General features: G+C 44.3%; 1 protein-coding gene across 9 annotated transcripts in view; it reads right to left on the bottom strand.

Annotated features, from left to right (window-relative positions):
• TEAD1 (TEA domain transcription factor 1) overlaps window positions 1-18,301 on the bottom strand; it is a 257,074-nt gene extending 238,773 nt beyond the window's left edge. For 6 of the 9 annotated variants that reach the window (XM_057747392.1, XM_057747389.1, XM_057747387.1 and 3 more), the window contains exon 1: window positions 7,063-7,199. In XM_057747392.1, coding sequence (XP_057603375.1) covers window positions 7,063-7,086 — 24 coding nt within the window. In that variant the 5' untranslated portion in view covers window positions 7,087-7,199. Of the gene's footprint in view, window positions 1-7,062; window positions 7,200-17,119; window positions 17,267-17,889 lie in introns of those variants that run through there. The other 3 variants (XM_057747393.1, XM_057747390.1, XM_057747391.1) reach the window with 2 other exon arrangements.
• Window positions 18,302-18,528: the final 227 nt, after the last annotated feature.

An 18,528-nucleotide genomic window follows, 5' to 3' on the forward strand; every position in this document is an offset into this window, starting at 1 on the left:
AGGCCAAAGTGCAAGGGCTGCCTGGCAGGCGCTGCCCGGCTGGGCTCCTCCAACAGATTTACTGGCATGACGTCAGTGGCTCCAGTCCAGCTTTTTCTTTGGTAGCTTTTACCACTTGCCTCCACTGTGTTAGGGAGCCACAGGACCGTAAAGAAAATTCCCTTTGTGAAAGGAGTTTAACCTCGGGGCACAGAGGCCTGCCTATGAATTACAGGGCTCCTCACCCTCTCTCTCTGTGCCCCTGGAGAAAGGGGAAGGGAATAAACCCCTACTCTTCTGTACGTTTCTTAATACAGAGGAACCATTAAATGAAGCTTGCTGCCTTTAAAAAAAAAAAAAAAAAAAAAAAAGGCAGGGTGGGGGGTGAGAAGGGATGTCGTGGGCCCGGGGGGTGGGGGTGGGGGGGCGGGGATGGATGTTAAATGAGTATCCAAAATTTCACAGGACAGGATACTGGCTAATTTCTCAGGGATGTCACAAATGATGATCATTTCAGTACTAGTCTCTCATTCTGTTGTAAGGCTGTGTTGGCTGGACGGTGAACGCATACGGCTTTTCTTTTATCAACAAAAGAAAAAGTTATTACTGAAGCTGAAACTCCAGGCCTGAATAGAACCTCTGAAGAGAGCACTGTAGATGTATTTAAAATGAGATTTTTTTTTTAATTTTACTTATTTTTTGCCTAAGTTCATATTCTGTGATGCACCAACACGGGCATCAAACAATTACCAAAAAGCAAAGATAGAAATTACTAAAAATCAGTGTAATAGGAGACTTACTAAACAAAAACCCCTCATTTTAGACTTAAAGGCTTACTATTGTATTCCCACAACAGCAGAATAGCTGTGCTCCGTCTAGGACTCCAGTGCATAAATCTGCCTAAAACTACAGAGCTTTAAAATTGTTTACCTTATAAAAATAATGTATTTGTGATAAATTCTTTAAATGAGTGAGAGGTTAAATATATTCTATTTTAAACACTTTAGAAGAGGAAGGTACAAAACTTAATTCAACAAGTATTTATTCAAACACGTGTGTAAACTGACCCCAACAATATCATCAAACTATAGCTTGCAGTCTGAATGGCTCAGAGTAGTACTAAGATAAGGAATCTCTCACCTTCTGGTTATTTAAACAAGGCGCAGAACACAACATTAGGGAGACAGGACTGAAGGCAATGATTAAGGTCTTCTGTGAAGCCTAAATTAATGTGAGCTTTGGCCTTCAAGATGAGAGTCAAGCCATGAACTGTCCTGGGGGAATTCTTCAGTTTCGCCTTTTGTCTTAAGGGAGAAAAGGACAAAGATGAGAAGCACAAGTGTGGAAATGGCAGAATGAGAGCCAAAGGGGCCAAGCATGAGATAAGCGTGTAAGGAAAGTTTTTATCATGGACCAAAGAGTTGACATAGTAGGTGGGATCCATTTCTGAAAGCGGGGGGAGGAGTGACAGAGACGCTACCCAAGTTGTAGCTCTGAAATAGCATTTCCCCCTAAAAGGAACCAAGCTCTGCAGAAATGGTTCATTCTAAATCCAAGGATACACAAGAAGACATAGGATAGCAAGGCACCTGCTAGCAAAAACCGTAAGGTGCATATCGAAAGGACACAAGAGCCAACCAAAGAAACTCCCACTGCCCAAAGATCATACAATCTGAGCATCAGTAAGAAGAGGAAACTACAACGGAGTCAAAAGCATCCAACAATTTTAAATCTACAATTGCATAATGACATTCAAACAAACAAACAAAATAAGAAAAACACATACCTGCCTTTTCTGTACAAGGATATGCCAGGTTAACCAAACAACTGATGACAGCAAGTTTCTACAAGAGTATTTTGGCTAATAAATGAAGTAGGAGTGAGAGGACTAGAACAGACCAGTTTACGAAGCCCACATGAAACAACAGATACAGGCAGAGATGGTAAATCAATGGCTAACACCACAAAGAAAGAGACAACTGGACATCCTATGCCTCCTGGTGGATTACTAGTTACGGAATATTCCTGTCTTAAAAAAAACAAAAACCCCAAAACATTAAACCTGAAACAGATCAAGTTTCTAGGTCTAAATTCCCATTTATAGGAGATACAGAGGGGAGTGGAGCATGATAAACAGCACTAAGAGACTGCAACTGCAAAATCCAGAATGAGTGAAACTCTAAAGGAGAAACAGGCTTTTATATCACATGGCCCACAAGAGGAAAAAAGGAGAGAAGAGATCTTTAAAGAGTTTTAAGAAACAGAACAACCAAAGATAACCTTTGATCTTGTTTGGACCCTGATTTAAACAAACCAACTATGGAAAAACACTGATGAGACAATCAAGGAAATCTAAAGAGCCACCAGATGTTTTATACTACAGAATTATTATTAAAATATTAGTGTGATATTACAGTTGGTGTTTTTTAAAAAGTTATATTTTTAAAATACATACTAAACCTTTACAGATAAAATGGTATGACATCTGGGACTGTTTCAAAATAATCTAGTGGGAAAGGAACCAGGGATTTAGAAGAAACAAGAATGACCATGAGTTGATGATTGTTGCTAAGTGATGATGGTCCAGGGAGGTTCCCTGCCCTCTACTATACTGAATTTTTCATAATAAAAATTTTGAAAATCTAAAATAAATAAAGACACTGTTCCTGTCCACTTCCTTCAAAAAGAGAGAAAGACGCTAAGATAAGAGATACCTGGCACGCTAACTCATGGCTACCGGGTGATGGTAATCACAGCCAAAATTACAATCAGCAGATAACATTAATGGGACACTCTGCCAGGCATCATGCTAACCCTCAGCTAACCCTCACCATAACCCACGAGAAAGGCACTACCAGATGCATTTTACAGGTGAGAAACGGGGGTTCAAAATAAAGTAGGCTGCCCAGGGTCAAACAGATAAGTGGAAGAAATGTGTGTAATTCTACAAATTCATAAATGCAATGAGAATCAGGATGAGTTATGTCTTTTCAAAACAGTAACTCGTAAGAGTGCTGGTAACTCCCTAAGCCAAGAGATCGAATGCTCCCCAGTGTGAAAGACAGCAGAATCAAGAAGTGGTGCTTTGCTGATGACCATTTTTGGTGAAACCTAGGAAACTGCAGGAGAAGTCCCTTTAAGATCTCAAAGGGATAAAAGCAGAGGAGAAAGGGTGAAAAAAGTGGATGGCATGTGTGTGTGTCTGTGAAAATATGAAAGCAAAAGGGAAATTGTCTGAAGAGAGAAAAACAACAGAGCAGGAAATCCAGCAAGAAGGGAAGCTGGAAAAAAGCTTCAAACTAAACCCAAAGGAGGAAGATGGAAAAGCAAATAAATGAGCTCCTGTTAGACTGGTCCATTCTGGTTGGGACAAAACCCTCAGGATCTTGGACAAAGAACTGGAGGACAGAGGAAGCAGGAGACTTCAGAATGGGTTGGGGCAACTAATGGAGAAGCTCACATATTCCATCATATTTCACTTTACCTTATTATTTTCATTTTTCAGATAAAGAGACAGAGGCCCATAGAGATTAAATAATTTTCCCCAAGACCTCACAACCAATAAGCCGAACTAGGACTGGAACCTGGGTCTGACTTCAAAGCCATGGTTTTATATTTGCAAAGTATATAAAGCACTTGAGAGATCGACAAAAAGTTAGGACAACACCAAAATGGCCAACAGCAGAAGTAGCCAAAAGGCACTGGGAAATATATAATGACTCTAAGAAGGGGGCAAACCAGGACAGGGAAGGAGGAGAAGATAAGGAGCACAAGTCCTAGAAACTGGCCATCAGTGTCTCCAACCCCTTCTGGCCTAGAGTCACCAGAATTAGGTGAACAAGAGTAAGACAGTATCAACGACCCCACAATCTTTCACTAAAAACCAACCAAGACATTAAAGATGGGTAGCAATTCCATTAGCAACCCCATTTCCAAGTCCCTACTATCTATTTCAGAGACCTGATTATTAAGGGCTCTGAATAAAGCAGTTAACTCTCTTTTCCCTTCTGCCTTGCCACTGTCCATCACATATCACAGCCTAAGACATATTTTCCAGCTGGTCACCTGGGTGGGGAGGGGAGAAATTCACCCCATCTCCCATGCTTCCAAGCACCCCCACTATCAAGGACTGAAGTCAAGGTCATCTACCTAAAAACCCTACCCCCAACATGAGAGCATTTCCACATCCAGGCCTTCAGGGTGGTAGAGGGGGCTAACTTATTCTGCCTGCAGGCCGACAAGAGCACATTCCAAAGAAAAACCAGATATACTGGCAGGTCCAGTTCCAGGCTTCCAAACCAAAGAAAAACCAGATATACTGGCAGGTCCAGTTCCAGGCTTCCAAACCAGATCAGCTTCTCCCCTCACCCCTCAACACACCTACAGAGCAGTTCAGATCAACCGAGCCCCCAGGTAGCCTCTCATTTTCAATGGCTAGTATAACCAGTCTGAGAGGTGAGGGGTTCTGGGTCCCCACAGTCTTTGAAGACTGACACCAAAGGGGAGAGGTGAATCTTGCCCCCCTTCAAGAAGATGAACGACTAAGGTGGGGCAGTTCCCCTCGGAAAGGCTTGAGTGGGTCACATTTTAGCACCTTAGGCACATGTTTGTTTTGAAAATAGAGTAAAATGGGCCACCAAGAACACAAAACAAAACAAAGTAGTAAGTACTTCGCTGTTTCTGCACAAATATACCAAAAGAGTGGAAGTCTACCTTTGTTTCAATGTCACAGTCTATCTTAACACCATTCAAATGCCACAGGTGACTTAATATGCAGTCTTTTTGTTAGCCTGGCAGCTGCGTAGTCACACAGATCTACGAACTGGCTTCAAATTTTGGCCCAAATTTTGGGTACACTGGCTGTGTGACCTTGGGCAGGTTACTAAACCTCTCTGAGACTCACTTTCTTCAACCACAAATGAAGCTCTCGGGTTCAAATGAGGTAATGCTGAAGAATAGGCTTAAGACAGAATCTGGCCTATCAGCCTTCCTTTCTTATCCAAATTCTCCTAGGGTGGCCTGGGAATTACAACTGAAAGAAAAGGTATAGAGTGAACTCAGCAGTACTGCTCCTCCTCCACAAAACCCGCTTTGGGAGGGGAGTGTGGGGTTGTGGATGGAATCACTCTGATAACAACATTGCTCCAGGACCTTTCAGCCTAAGGCTCTCACATTTTATCTCTTTAATCTAAAGCTCAGCTCAAAAGCAGGCTGGAGCATCTCTCCAGAAAGGGAAAGCAAAGATTTTCAGGGGACTTGGCCAAGGTCACAAGAAGAGCCAAGAGCAGGAGCTATCCAACCCATACAGCTGGAAGTGTAGGGACCAAGATCCCAGCCCTGGGGAGAAGCTCAAATGCCTTCTCCCAGTGAACCACCCCAACAAGGAAATAGTTCTCCCAATTCTCAACAGCAAAGGCCAGAAGCCATTCTTTCAGACTGAACACCTGCCCAATTTACTGCCTAAAGCACATAATAAAATAATTAAATGAATACTGTTAAAAGAACCACCTGGAATTAAGCAGTGTCATTATAATTATTTTTGGTTTTAGACAAAGTACTAAAATTTCTTAGATTCCACTCCATTTTCCCTCTGTATCCACAGGTTCCAAATGCACAGATTTAACCAACCTCGAATCAAAAATATTTGGAAAAAAAAAATCCATAAAGTTCAAAAACAGGAAAAAAAACCTGAATTTGCCGCAAGTTGGTAACTATTGACATTTAGTATTTACACCATATTTACAACTATTTACAAAGCATTTCATTGTATTAGGTACTATAAGTAATCTATAGAGATGATTTAAAGTATACTGGAGGATGTGTGTAGATTATATGCAAATACTACACCATTTTACATAAGGGACTTGAACATCTGAGGATTCTGCTATCTGCAGAGGTCCTGGAACCAATCCCAGGTGGATACCCAGTCCAGTGTATTTCGGCACATCATAGGACATCATTACAGTCTCCCAAAGAACAAAGATAAGCAAGTTGGAAACCTAAGAATGTCAAGCGCACCAAGACTACAAGTTCTAAAATCTGAACCTGTAATCTGAAATCCCCAAGTTTCACACAGTATAAACCTTTCAGAATTCCACTGGGAAAAACTTCTAAATTGAACTTTGCAAGTCGGAAAGGAAATGAACCAGTGCTGAATCATTCCTATGAATGTTGAGACACTTTTTTTTTTTATTTGTTATGAACTGATCCACAGAATAGCAGAGGGTTTGAAACAATCTGGTTGAAACTAGCAAGGTTTACAGGAAACACTGTTCTCCGAAATTCCCCTCTACTGAAGCTCAGAAACACTCCAAGAATAAAACTGTTAAGCGCTCAAGACCATGGCACCACAAAAGTCTCCCACTTGAGATTTTTCTCTCTATTCTGCTTAATTAAAGGGAGACAGCCAGTTTCCTCAACAGTTCCTATTAGTAGGATGACCATATCATTTATCTTCCAAACTGGGACATTTTGAGAGTAAAACAGCGCAAACCAGGACCGTACCAAGCAAGAAGTTATACAGCCACAAGAACAATCCTTTAGAAATATGAGTGGATAAAAACTACCACAAACACTTATTATGAGGAAGATAGAGCACACCTGGTAGGAGAATATGGTAACAAAAAAGCCCAAATTAAAATTAAGAAAAAAATGGGCAGAGCAAAGCCTGAAACTCGAGGTATGAATTAATCTATACTGGGTTCAATTTTTCTCCATCTTAAATCAACTTACAAATCTGATTCAACACTTGACTTGTGGCCTCACGTGCCTTCCAGGTCTCTCTCCCTCGTGATCTCCTAGTTTATTTATCCTTTATGATTTAGTTCACAGGCTGTTTAAACTGTAAGCCATACAGGCGGTTAATGTGGTCAACGTTTATCACTAAGGAGCGAGTCATCCCACATTACTGAAGTTATCCTTTCTTAAGTAAAAAAAAAAAAATCTTCCACTGTAGACACTTCTAATGGATACCTTTAGGCTCGGCACTAAAACCAGTAAACAAGCAGAGATGTAAACTCATTATTAGGTCATCGCTCTGAATATCAATCTTAATCACTTGACCAGCAAAACAAATGTACTCACCGTGTGAGGAATGCTGAGTATCATGCCTCATCTTTTTCTATGAGATATAATTCACATACCCCTTTAAAAGTATAATTCAGTGAAGTTCAGCAGATTCACAGGTTGTAAACCATTGTTTTTAAATCTACCCTTCTCCCCTCTTCAAGTATCAATCTGCCTGTCTCTAAAAGCCTTTATTTTCCAGCTAGTCCACTCATCTCTCAACAATTTTTAATTTAAACTAAGAAACCATATTAACACACAGTTCTATATACCCTGGTTAAAAAGACATGAGCAACAATGCTGATGGTCCTCAGCCCAGGCTCACACAAAGCAGCCTTAACTGCTCACACCAGTCACTGGGAGTGGCCCCACTCTGAAAACATGAGGACATGGACACACCCTAAAGTGTAGCTGGGTGTCAAGTGCAGCAAGACCAGCTTAGGGGCTCTGGCTTTGAAAACACTGATTTCTACACACCAGTTTCCAGAAAGAATTCAGCTCATCTACTCAGGAAGTACCTAGGTACTAACCCAAGTAGACACTCATCTTGAATTAACAAATATTCTCTTAAATATGCAAATACACCAGCAAAGGGATGGTTTGCCATTCACATATGAGTGTGAATTATATTTAAGGCCCACAGAAAGGCATCTGATGAGAGGAGCAAAGATTTAACTCCAGAGCTTGGAGTGCTTGGCGGAACAGGATTGTCTGACAGCAGTCACACCTGTAGCTCTAGCCTACTGAGCTAGCTCTTACCTAAACATTACCACAGCCCTTCAAAGTGGGTAACACCAGCCCACTTTCCAGATGAGGAAACTGAGGCCACAGTGCAGTTAAGCAGGCTGCCCCTAGCAGGTTAAGAGGTGTGATGAGGGCAGCAAAGATAGGGGGAGGTACCTCTCTGCCTCTTGTTCTCTCACACCCAGAGACAATTCCTCAGAACTCCAGCAGGGATTCCTCAATGCCTTTACCAGCAGGTCCAGGGCCCAGAGCATAGCTTCTCTATGAAAAGATGAATTCCATACAACCATCTTGGAGAATAACTTTTAGAACCCAATCCCAAAGTCAGCAGAGGGGCTTCCAAGCAAGAACCTAAGGAAGACATCTCCTTTTGAGTGGATGAAGGTGTACCACGCTACCCACCTTTGGAAACATTCCCATTTAACTTGCACTACCATTTGGCAAGGAATGACCTCAAATATTGCATATTTACTGATGGATTTCCTGTTCTTTATGAATAGGGGAAGTGTGGTTCAAAGAGATTAAAGGTCTAGGACTTTATGGGATGCCTCAGCCTCTCCTGGATTTCAATCATTCGCCTGAGACCATAAGCCTGGCTCTCCTTAGCAACTGCTTCAGATTCGGGTGTTCTTTAAGAGTCAACATCCAGACTGACCTGGCAGGAAATCCAGGAAGACCTGGCATACAAGATAGCATGTTAAGTTGCTGTTTACTGAGCATTTATTATGTCAGGCACACAGGAGGCATTCTATTGAAATTCACAGATGGGGGACACCAAGGCTCGGAGAGGAAGTAATTTGTCCAAGGACACAGAACGAGTTTGGCTGAGCCAAGAGTCCAACTGAGGTGTGTCCAACTCCAAACCTGTGTTTTTAAACCTACATAAGCATCCTGCCTTTTTCCAAACCAGAATCAGGAAGCTTTCAGCATCCCACAACCAGTCCCCTCCCTCCCTGTTGCGTCTTTCATTAATTGCTCATAGCCAAGTTTCAGATCTATACCAGCTCACAACTGGCAGTGAAACTTCTTTATTACTATTTGAGGGTTGAACTGATTATTCTGGAGGGTATTTCGGGGGTGGGGGGGTGTTTGTTTCTTTAACAACTTAATCCCACTCTAATCCCAAAATGGCATCTGGCAAAAAAATAAATAAATAAATAAAATTAAAAACAAAAGAACCTTTCCATTCAAGGGCCAATTCCAACATCACTTCCTCTGCAAAGGTCTCCTCAGTCACCATCACTGGGCAACACAGCTCTTTGGGTAGATTATGAGTACTTACTCCGCTGGATTTTCTTCCCCTTTATTCTGATTTTACATTAAAAAAAGTATGTTCCTAAAAACTACAAATGTGTAAAAATGAAAGCCCCTCCCCCTTCCCAATCCACTGCCTCAAAGCAACCCCGTCAATGTATAATAATCTCTCAGATCATTTGGAAAGAGATGCAAACACGTTTCATCAACATTTCAACTCTAAGACACCAGTGATTGTTAAATGCAGTATGATTTTATTTCTAAGAAATACGGTTGCAAAGCACCACCTTATCATTTAAAAACTGTATCTTATACATATTGAAACTTTATCATACATCAATCTTATGCAGACATAAAAAGGAAACTATAAGCAAACAAAAGTGGGTAAGACATACTGAAACAACTTCTCAGAGAGATCAACACCCATGCTCTTCCACACACTACTGCCCTCTGTGCCAACAAGAGCACTGGCGACATTAAGAGCATTCTTAGGAATGCCTGGTAACTGACTCTGGAATTTTCTTCCTCTCCACTGCATTTGTTCTGCAGGCTGTGATGAATGTATGCAACCACATAATGGGTCATGACCACCACCTGGCCAGCCATGACCGCAGGACACATCCCAATTTCAAAAATGTTCAAATATGGGAGAAAAAAACTGCACCTTGGAACTCAAGAAAGATGAAATACACAGCTGCCCCCACTGAATTGTGATGATCTCTTTAATCTCTTCACGTGCCTGTTTCCCTTGCTGAATTGGAAACTCTGCAGGGGTGTTTTACTGATGGCCACTCACTGACCACCCTTGGCTGATCACCAAATCCCTGGCACACAGTAGTACCTGCAAATGTTTCAACACAACAGTTCTAAGCAAAACTGGGAGCATCTGGATTTCAAATTACCTAAGGTGGAGGGAAGAGAGAAGAAAGGAAAGAATAAAAACCCCAGCATGGCTTACCAGCAGCAGAACCATGCTCCTCTCTGGGATGCTGTCATGATCAATCACCCTTCCTATGCCCTCACTGCAATATCAAGGTGCACTATGTGAGACCCTCTATAAACATCCCCACGACTCAAAAATGAAACCCACCTCTGCAGCCAGGCAAGAATTAGTCCTCAAACTCCTTGCCAGGGAGCCTGATGCTCACCTCTATAACCACATCTGGAAACAACTGCTACCTCCCCAAGGGGCAACAGACGTGTACCGAGCATGGAGAAGATGGTTCTGCTCATTGTACTGCTTCTCCGGCATACCTCTGTGCAGCCATAGCCTTCAAACCCACCAAAAAGACCTCAGTGAATTCCACAGAGAGTCAGCATATGCTCCTAGGTACACCACCTCATAAACATAGGAAAAAATCTCAGAGTTAGGAGGCATAGCCAAATTTAGCATGATTCCATCTAAGGATAAAAGTTAGAATACCCAAAGCAATAATTCCCAATCAGAGGTGGACACCACTAGGGGGTCTCTTAGAAACACAGAAACACTGCAGCTACCCCAATCCTCCTAAGGCTCCAGGGCTGATACCCGGTCTGCGGACAGCTCTGTGGAGGCTGTGGTGCATGTGCTTAGGTGGGAACCACGGATGAGGCAGAGGCTCCCTGGGACAGCGGTGGAAAGAGGCTGCCCTTGGTTTGAGTCAGAACCATCTCAAATTAGCCACGTAAACAGATCTGTGCACGGAAAATTAGAAACCCCAAAGTCAAAAGGTGGGAGGCCTAGAAAGGAGAATGACAGAGGGTGGGGGAAGGGACATACATTCTCACCCTGGTCCCCAGGGTGTGCCTGACACACACGAGGGACACAAATGTTTGCCGAATGAGACGCACGTGGCTGATAAGCACATGGTCATGCACGTCATGAAATATCCACTAACCTACCTACTGTGTGCAGAGTCCCTGAAATGGCCCCAGCAGCGCAAGGCAGGAGTGCCCTTGCCCATTCACCAGTGCAGAGATTTTAGTTTTGCTTCAGCTTCACTGGACATCTGAGTAGATATGTTCTAGAAGCACTTCCCTCTTTAAGAATTCCTAGTCATAAAGGAAGCTGCTATTTGCCTCCAAATCACAGATAACACTTCCTCTGATTTCCGGTTACATAGATATTAATCATTTTTGCACTTGATGATTAAGGTAAAACTCAAAAGGTGGAAGAAAATTAGGGACAAAACTAGAAACATTTTCTCAAAACATGAACCACACTGGTCTCATCCTCCCCAGTATTTAGAACAAAAGCAAATTTTGAATTACGGCAATTTCTTGGCTCTGCCAGTATGAAACTCTATTAAATAGCTTGTTTTCTGTTTTTCTGTCAATGAAAATACCTGATGAGGTCTTCTAAGTATTCCAGATTTCAAGACAGGATTGAGGGTTCCCTTAGCTGATGTAGCTCTTTCTAACTCTAAGCACCATTGTCTCCCCAAAGCTTTGAAATGAAAAGGCAGGGAAGGAGAAAGGGTTGAAAGAGATTCCACCAAATGAAGCATTGGCTCACAGAGGTTTCAAATGGTTTCGGAATCAGTTAGCCCCCAAGACACCCCCAGCCATGGTGATGGGTGATCTGAAAATGAAGCATATCAAAATGCTATTGATGGGCTAAATTACCAGACAGCTTATCTGAGGCCCACATCCGCCATATGGTGCCCCAACTTCTGCCGCCTGTTGCTGCCACAACAATAGGCACGCCTACCCAGAAAGCACCATCGGACAGAAACCCAGCAGCAGTGGCATGTGGGGCGGCTACTGTGTTTACATTTTATTTTGTGCTATTAACTGTGTGCCTCCCCCTATCCCAGGAGTGACTTGAAACACACACACATATTCAATGTCAAAGATCCCCATTACCTGCAGGACACATGCATGCACGCTGCATGTGTGCGCGTGTGTGGGTATATATCAGGTGAACAGAGAGAAAACCAGATGTCAACTTCAGAAACGGAGCTGCCTGGTGGGGGAGGGCGAGCCAGGCCAGCTCCCAGCTAGAGCAGCAAGCAGACAATGCGCTTTTCTCAAAACACTCGGGCGGGCGGGCCTCGGGGAGTGGCTATTTAAAACACTTGGCTCCTTTTATTTCACCACCAGGGAAGTGAATTCGGCTCTTAAGTGCCAGAGCAAATGAAGTCATTTGGTTTCCGCGGGCTCCCTTTGCATTTTAGCAGAAGTTGGACTGGGCAAAAGTCAGAAGGTCCAGCTGAAGTTGTTCTTTCTTCCAATTAAAATTGATTCCACAGAGGATCTGGTGCCTGGGCTTCATTAACTTTTTTTTGTTTTTGAAGACACTAAGGTCACAGAAAATATTAAGACACTGGAATGAATGCTGTCAAACATGACTCCCTTCACAAAATGCCATGAAGTATGATCACATAAGGATATCACCTTCTAAAGGCTTGGTTGTTATAAAAAATTAATAGATTTCTGTCAAACGAATTCATAAGATTTCTGCATTTGTTTCTTTCTACTCTCTCAAGAGAGGTTCCTATCTTTGCAGAGATTATATCATTGATGGTAATAAAATATCTATTTAGTTAGTTTACTATCAGAGAAGAAAAGACACTGGTTTTCAAAGAGAACTCAACAACACATAGCATCTGGTTATGCAAAAATCCACAAGATGCAGGTTTGGATACAGTACAAAGCAAAAAAAAAAAAGTCTCTTTCCTAATATTCAGATCTAATTAACTATTACAGAAAGCCACTCATTTCATCCTCCCAATTAACCACACCTAAGCAGGCAACATTCTTGGATGAACTTTTCAAATTTTCTTAAACATTCTCAGTTAAAAAAAAAAAAAACCTCCTTTCAAGTTAAATTGAGATTGCACTTGAACTCCATCCAACAGCGGAGCTGAACTGAATTATGATAATTAGAAAGCTGTGCCTATAAAAAAGCAGCGCAGTTCATGCATTTTTTTTTAAAAGTTCATGCCAGAGAATATAAGTTCAATATGTTCTCACATAATTAACATTTCCCCCCATTAGCAGTAGTTTTTCAGTTTATACATCAGTAAAAACAACAGCACTGGCCATTGTTGTATCTACCCCCGCGAACAGTGTTCCAGTCACTTTACACACACAACTAAACCTGTCAGGTGCCTCAAAGCGACCAGAATCTCCCAATGGAGGCAACCGTGCTGCTTAACTTGCTCATCGATAAACCGGCTTTTTCTTTTAAACCCCTTTTCCAATGGCGGGCCCTGCTCCTCAAACTAAAACTACTAATGACATCCTAGAACAGAGCCTTAAAAACTAATATGAAAAGGGCAGGAAGCATTGCATCAGGACAGTAAATACGGGGCGGGGGGGGGGGGGGGGGAGGCGGGTACAGGCAATGGCAGTACCGCCTGGCCAGCCTTCCTCCCTGTGCCTGCCACAAAAGTAGAGAAGACGGCCTCTTAGGAACTCCTCCTGCCCCTCATCCAATCAGAAGAGAGACCAGTGGTTTCACTGTTAGCCAGGCAGGACTCCCAGACTATGGAAAGTATTTTCTGAGAATCCTCCCAACCATGCAAAAAGCCAGTAGACAAAAGGAGAACTTAAGAGCTGAAAGCGACCCACCCAGTAAGAAACACTCCTGAGAACCCACCCTTCAGGACATGCCATGTGCTTTGACTAAAATAAAAATACACGTTTCAAAATTCTCTTATGCTGCACCAACTGCAAAGCCCAAATGTATCTGAAGCAACAGTGGGATTTCCACTGTGAGTTCAAACAAGGAAGTGTCAAGGAAGCTTATGATGACAGTCTTGCAGGTTGAAAACTCTCAACTGTTCACAGCTTTGAAGCAAAACAATATAAAAACTCACGTAAAAACACTTCAGATATTTAGATTCAAATATTCTAGCATTCCACAAACTATCCCAGAAGAGGGAAGGCCCCAAACTTCCCTGATTTCAGAAGTGTTCAGTAACTGTAACACAAGAGGGTCAAAATTACTATTTGTCCAAAAGCCCAACTCTGAAACATTAAGTGCTCAGAATGGACCTGAATTACTTGATTTTATCACCTTTGTGAACAAGAAAATAAAACACATCTCTGATACTGTTACGACCATGATTTGGGATCTAATTTAAACACCACAGGGTAATCTGTGGCCTTTAGAGATAAAATAAGAAAAAGCGCCACACAGCTGTAAGAGATTACTCCAGTCATCGGTCAGTCCCCGACAGCCCAGCAGCACAGCCTGAATCTGTCAAAGGGCAGTAAGCTTACAATATACTTTTCTTGCCGAGTTCAGAAGTAGGACATTAGCACTCTGCAGTTCCAGTCCCTGAACTCAAAGAGGAAGCTGTAATGCCCGCATTTATCAACAGAAAGGTGGGCTCTGATTTCCTTGCGGTTCTACAGAGCAAGCTGGACACTTGCTCTGGCCAGTATTCTTCAGTCTTTGGAAAAAACCCCAAAAGTTTTATCACTAAACAGATCCAACCTCTAAGCACAGCTTTCACTCTACAATATTTTTCTCCCCTTTCGCAATCTCTTTATTGGAAACAAGATAAAATGCCTAAAATACAAGCTTAAAAGTGTTACCTACCTACTGTCTGTTTGTGAGCACAGTCATTTTACATACATGGGATTGTACATGCAGTTATTTGCACCAACCTTTCGAGTGATAAGACATCACAATTATCATTTGCAGGCAGTATAATTATGCTCACGATTAACACATAACAACAAGAGATTAGGGAGAAGAGTAACCCCACAGATGCACACTCCGGTCCCACCACCACGTACGGCAGAGCAATCCGTTTCAGAAGCAAGAAACCTTAAAATATTGTTAATGGCACAGCTCATTCCTTCAAAGGACCATCTAACATTTGGGATCTGCATTCTCTGTCCCCATTACACATTTTTCTACTGAAAATGTGACAATAAATGTGACCTAGATCCCCATATCAATACAAGTATATTCCAACAAATTTTCACATTAAGAAATGCCTTCTCATACCTGCTGTCCTGTATTGCCAGAACCAGCAAAATTCGAAACTGTTTATAAATGACTGAAACTCAAGCAGCAGAAAACCTGAACATTTTTCTCCTTATGACTTTCTTATCCCTTTTCTAAAAAAAAAAAAGTCGGGGTACCAATGCCCAAAGTGAATATGTAAATATATAATTCTTTCTATACAAAGCAAAAGAGGGGAGAGGGCAGAGGAGAAGACAGGAGGAAGCTGACTTTCCCCAGGCTGCCCCCCCAGCCCTCCACCACCAGCAGCCCTTGTGTATTATTGGTTTGCTGCTGGGGCCTAGGCACACACTGTACCAAAATGCAAGGAAGCACCTCTCGGTGAGAAATTCAGTTCAGTCTGGCTTAAACTAAGCTAGCATGTCCTCCTTTAAATTTCATTAAGTATATGCCATGGTGAATCCTGGTTTATATTTTGGGAAAAGAAGAAGAAAAAAAAAATCCTCCAATAATCTCTCTCTGGCACGTTCCCTGGATGGAGTTCTATTTGTTACTTTATAAAAGATCACACAGAGGAGAAATCTACACAAAAATTCTTTAATAGTTTTTTGCTCTCACTGTCAAGGTAAAGTGTCACACTCGTTTTATTTCTAACTTGTTAAAAGAGAGAGAGAGAGAAAGGGAGGGAGGAAGGAAAGAAGGAAGGAAAGAAGGAAGGAAGGAAAGGTAGTCTGATATCTAAAACTGAGAATCGCATAATACTTAATCATTAAAGTAAAAATAAAATAGTCTACATTGGCACTATTATTCCATTGGCAAGAACCAGTAATGAATACAGCTTATCAGCTCATTTTTTTAACACGAACAACAAATAAAAGAACTGTAAACTCTGTTTAAAACCTGAAACCTGAGAGTCCAACACAGAGTTGCACATACAAAGAAATACTAAGCAAAAATATCTGTGACCGTTTATGGAAATAGTGAGATAAGAAAAATAAGCCTTTCCCCTAAAAAACAATCAACAATTCAAAACCTCACTGTTGACAAAGGTTCAACTAATCCATTTGTCTTTCCTGAGTCACTTTGTAATTAGTTCTACTATTTCCTTCTAAAAAGGAAAGACTTTTACCAAAGTTGGATCTAAGTTTGGCCCTTACAAGCATTCAGATGCGCTTGGGCTCAAAGATCCTGCTATTTACAGAAGGGCACAAACCCAACAGTGAAAGGATGAAGCACTCAGCACAGCCTGAGGTCTGTTCCCCAGCCACCTCACAGTACGCTGGCAGAGGAGCCCCCGTGCATGACACCAGCCAAGATTCACTGCAAACAGCAGAGAACGGAGCCCACTCCCTGCTCTGACAATGCAGCGGGATCACATCTTCCTGAAGGGATCTGTCTCTTTAGGTAACCACCTGCAGGCACCCAGCACACAACAAACTATCAGACCACCTAAACTTCCAGAAACAATCAAGGTAAAGGGTGGAGAGGAAGAAACATGTGGTTGTCTTGAACTGACAGTGTTCTACTCATTTGCAGTATCTGTAGCATTTTTAATGCATATATAGTTTTTAAATTACAATATTTTGAAATCTGATAGGTTTTGCAGACCTTTCTGTCCCAGGACCTGGGCACCGTTTTTAAAACACGGCCTTTTTACATTACCCACTCCTGGAACATCATCTGTCTCTAAGTTTCCAGTGCTTACTGAGGTCAATTTTCATTTCTGCAAATCACAGGCAGCCACTTGCTTCTGAGAAGTTAACAAGCCTCCTGAGAAATGCTGGTGGCTGGTATTTCATTGTTTCATAAATATTTTTATACAGTGACACCATTCAACTTTAAATAAATCTTTTAAAAGATAATTAAAAAGCAAAGAAAATTATGATCTGGATTTTATTTTCGTGGGAGAAAATGAAGGGAGGTGTGAGCCCTCCATTGTTTTCAACTCGTTTAAAATGTCGCTTCGGTTTAAAAAGAAAATACAAACACATTAAAAGAAAAAGAAAAAAAAAGGAAACTCATAGAAGTTGAACTTTCTTTAAAGCGGGCCTCTGGACTTTAGAACAAAACAAATGTTGCTGCTACGAACAAAGAGCAGAAACGCACCCTGATTCTCTCCCCTCCTGGGGATCATTTCTCTTCCAATAAACAAACAAATCCCCCAGTATTTCCTACCGAAGGGAAGTTTTCCAGGGAGAGTCTCCTCCAGGGTTTGGTGGTAACTGCGACTCAGTCTTTTTTGGACACAATGTTTCTGCTGACTCCTGAAAATTTTCCACTTGAATGTGCAATGAAGCAGCGGCGGCGGCGGCAGCAACAGTCCTGGAGAAGCGGCAAAGACGACCGTGCCTCCTTTCATCTTTGAGAAGAAGGAGCGAAAACCCCGCCAGCAGCACAAGTCGGCGCAGCCCCCGGGCCGGCCTCGGGGGGACCTCGGCGCCTGGGGCGGCCGGGGAGGCGCGGTGGGGGGGGTCGACGGGGGGGGGGGTTCGGGCCGGCTTCGGGCTTCCAGGCGGCGCCGGCGGCTCTCCCCGCCCGCGCTCGCTCCGAACTTCTGACTCCTCCGAGAAAAACGTGGAAACTGCCCGAGGGTGTGTGCGTGTGCGCGCGGGCAGGCAGACGGGCGCGAGAGGGGGGCGCGGGGGGCGCGGCGCGGCCAGCCCGGCGCCTCCAGGGCCGCCTGTTGCCGCGCGGGCTCCGCAGCGCGCGGCCCAACTTGGCGTCCGGGCAGCTCCCGCGGCGGCGCCCGGCCGCTCACCTTGAAGGGGCGCGGGGAGGCGGGAGCGGGGGCCCGGCCCCAGCCCTCCGCGTGCCCGCCCGCCGCCCGCCGCACACAAAGCTGAGTCCGCAGAGAAAGAGCGGCCCGTGCCGGACGCCGGGCGTCCCCCACCCCCGGCGCCCCGCGCGCCCCCCGCACCCGGCACCAGCCCCGCGCGCCAACTTACCTCGGCCAAGGGAGCCGCCGCAGCGCCCGGCGAGTCCGAGGCAAACTTCGGCGCCGCTTCCCCCGCCTTCAGCTCGGAGCCCGGCTCCCTCCCCGGTTCCCAATCCCCGGGCCGGGCCACCCCACCCCTGCCTAGCACCGCTTCTGCCCCGGGGCCGGCTGGACGTCCTGGGCTGCTGCCCGCGCGGCTCCGGGCAAAGGTGGACGTGGTGGGGGGGCTTCACTGCATGGCCTGTCCCCGGACGCGGCCGCCCCGAGCCCGGGCCCCGCCGCGCGGACTGGCCCGCAGGGTGGAAGCGAGTCTGCAAAGTGCTTGGTGGGCGCCCGCGGCGGGCGGCGGGGCCGCGGCGGCGGCGGCTGCAGAGGCTCGGCTCGGCTCGGGCGGCGCGGCACGGCGCGAGTGATGCTAAGAATGTTCGGAATGAGGACAGGAATGAAATGAACGCCAGGACCGAACTCGCTCCGGAGGGGTGGGGCCTCGGTGACGTCATGCGGCCTGCCGCCCGGGGCCGGGGGCGGGGCCTGCCGCCGCCGGTGACGTCATGAGGATTCGGGGCGGGGCCGGCTCTGCCGCCCGGCCGTTGGGGCGCGCGCGCGGGCTCCCTCCGGAGGGGCGGCGGGGCGGAGTCTCGCGCCCACG

This window comes from Hippopotamus amphibius, chromosome 9 (genome assembly GCF_030028045.1).
Source record: "Hippopotamus amphibius kiboko isolate mHipAmp2 chromosome 9, mHipAmp2.hap2, whole genome shotgun sequence".
Lineage (NCBI taxonomy): Eukaryota > Metazoa > Chordata > Mammalia > Artiodactyla > Hippopotamidae > Hippopotamus > Hippopotamus amphibius.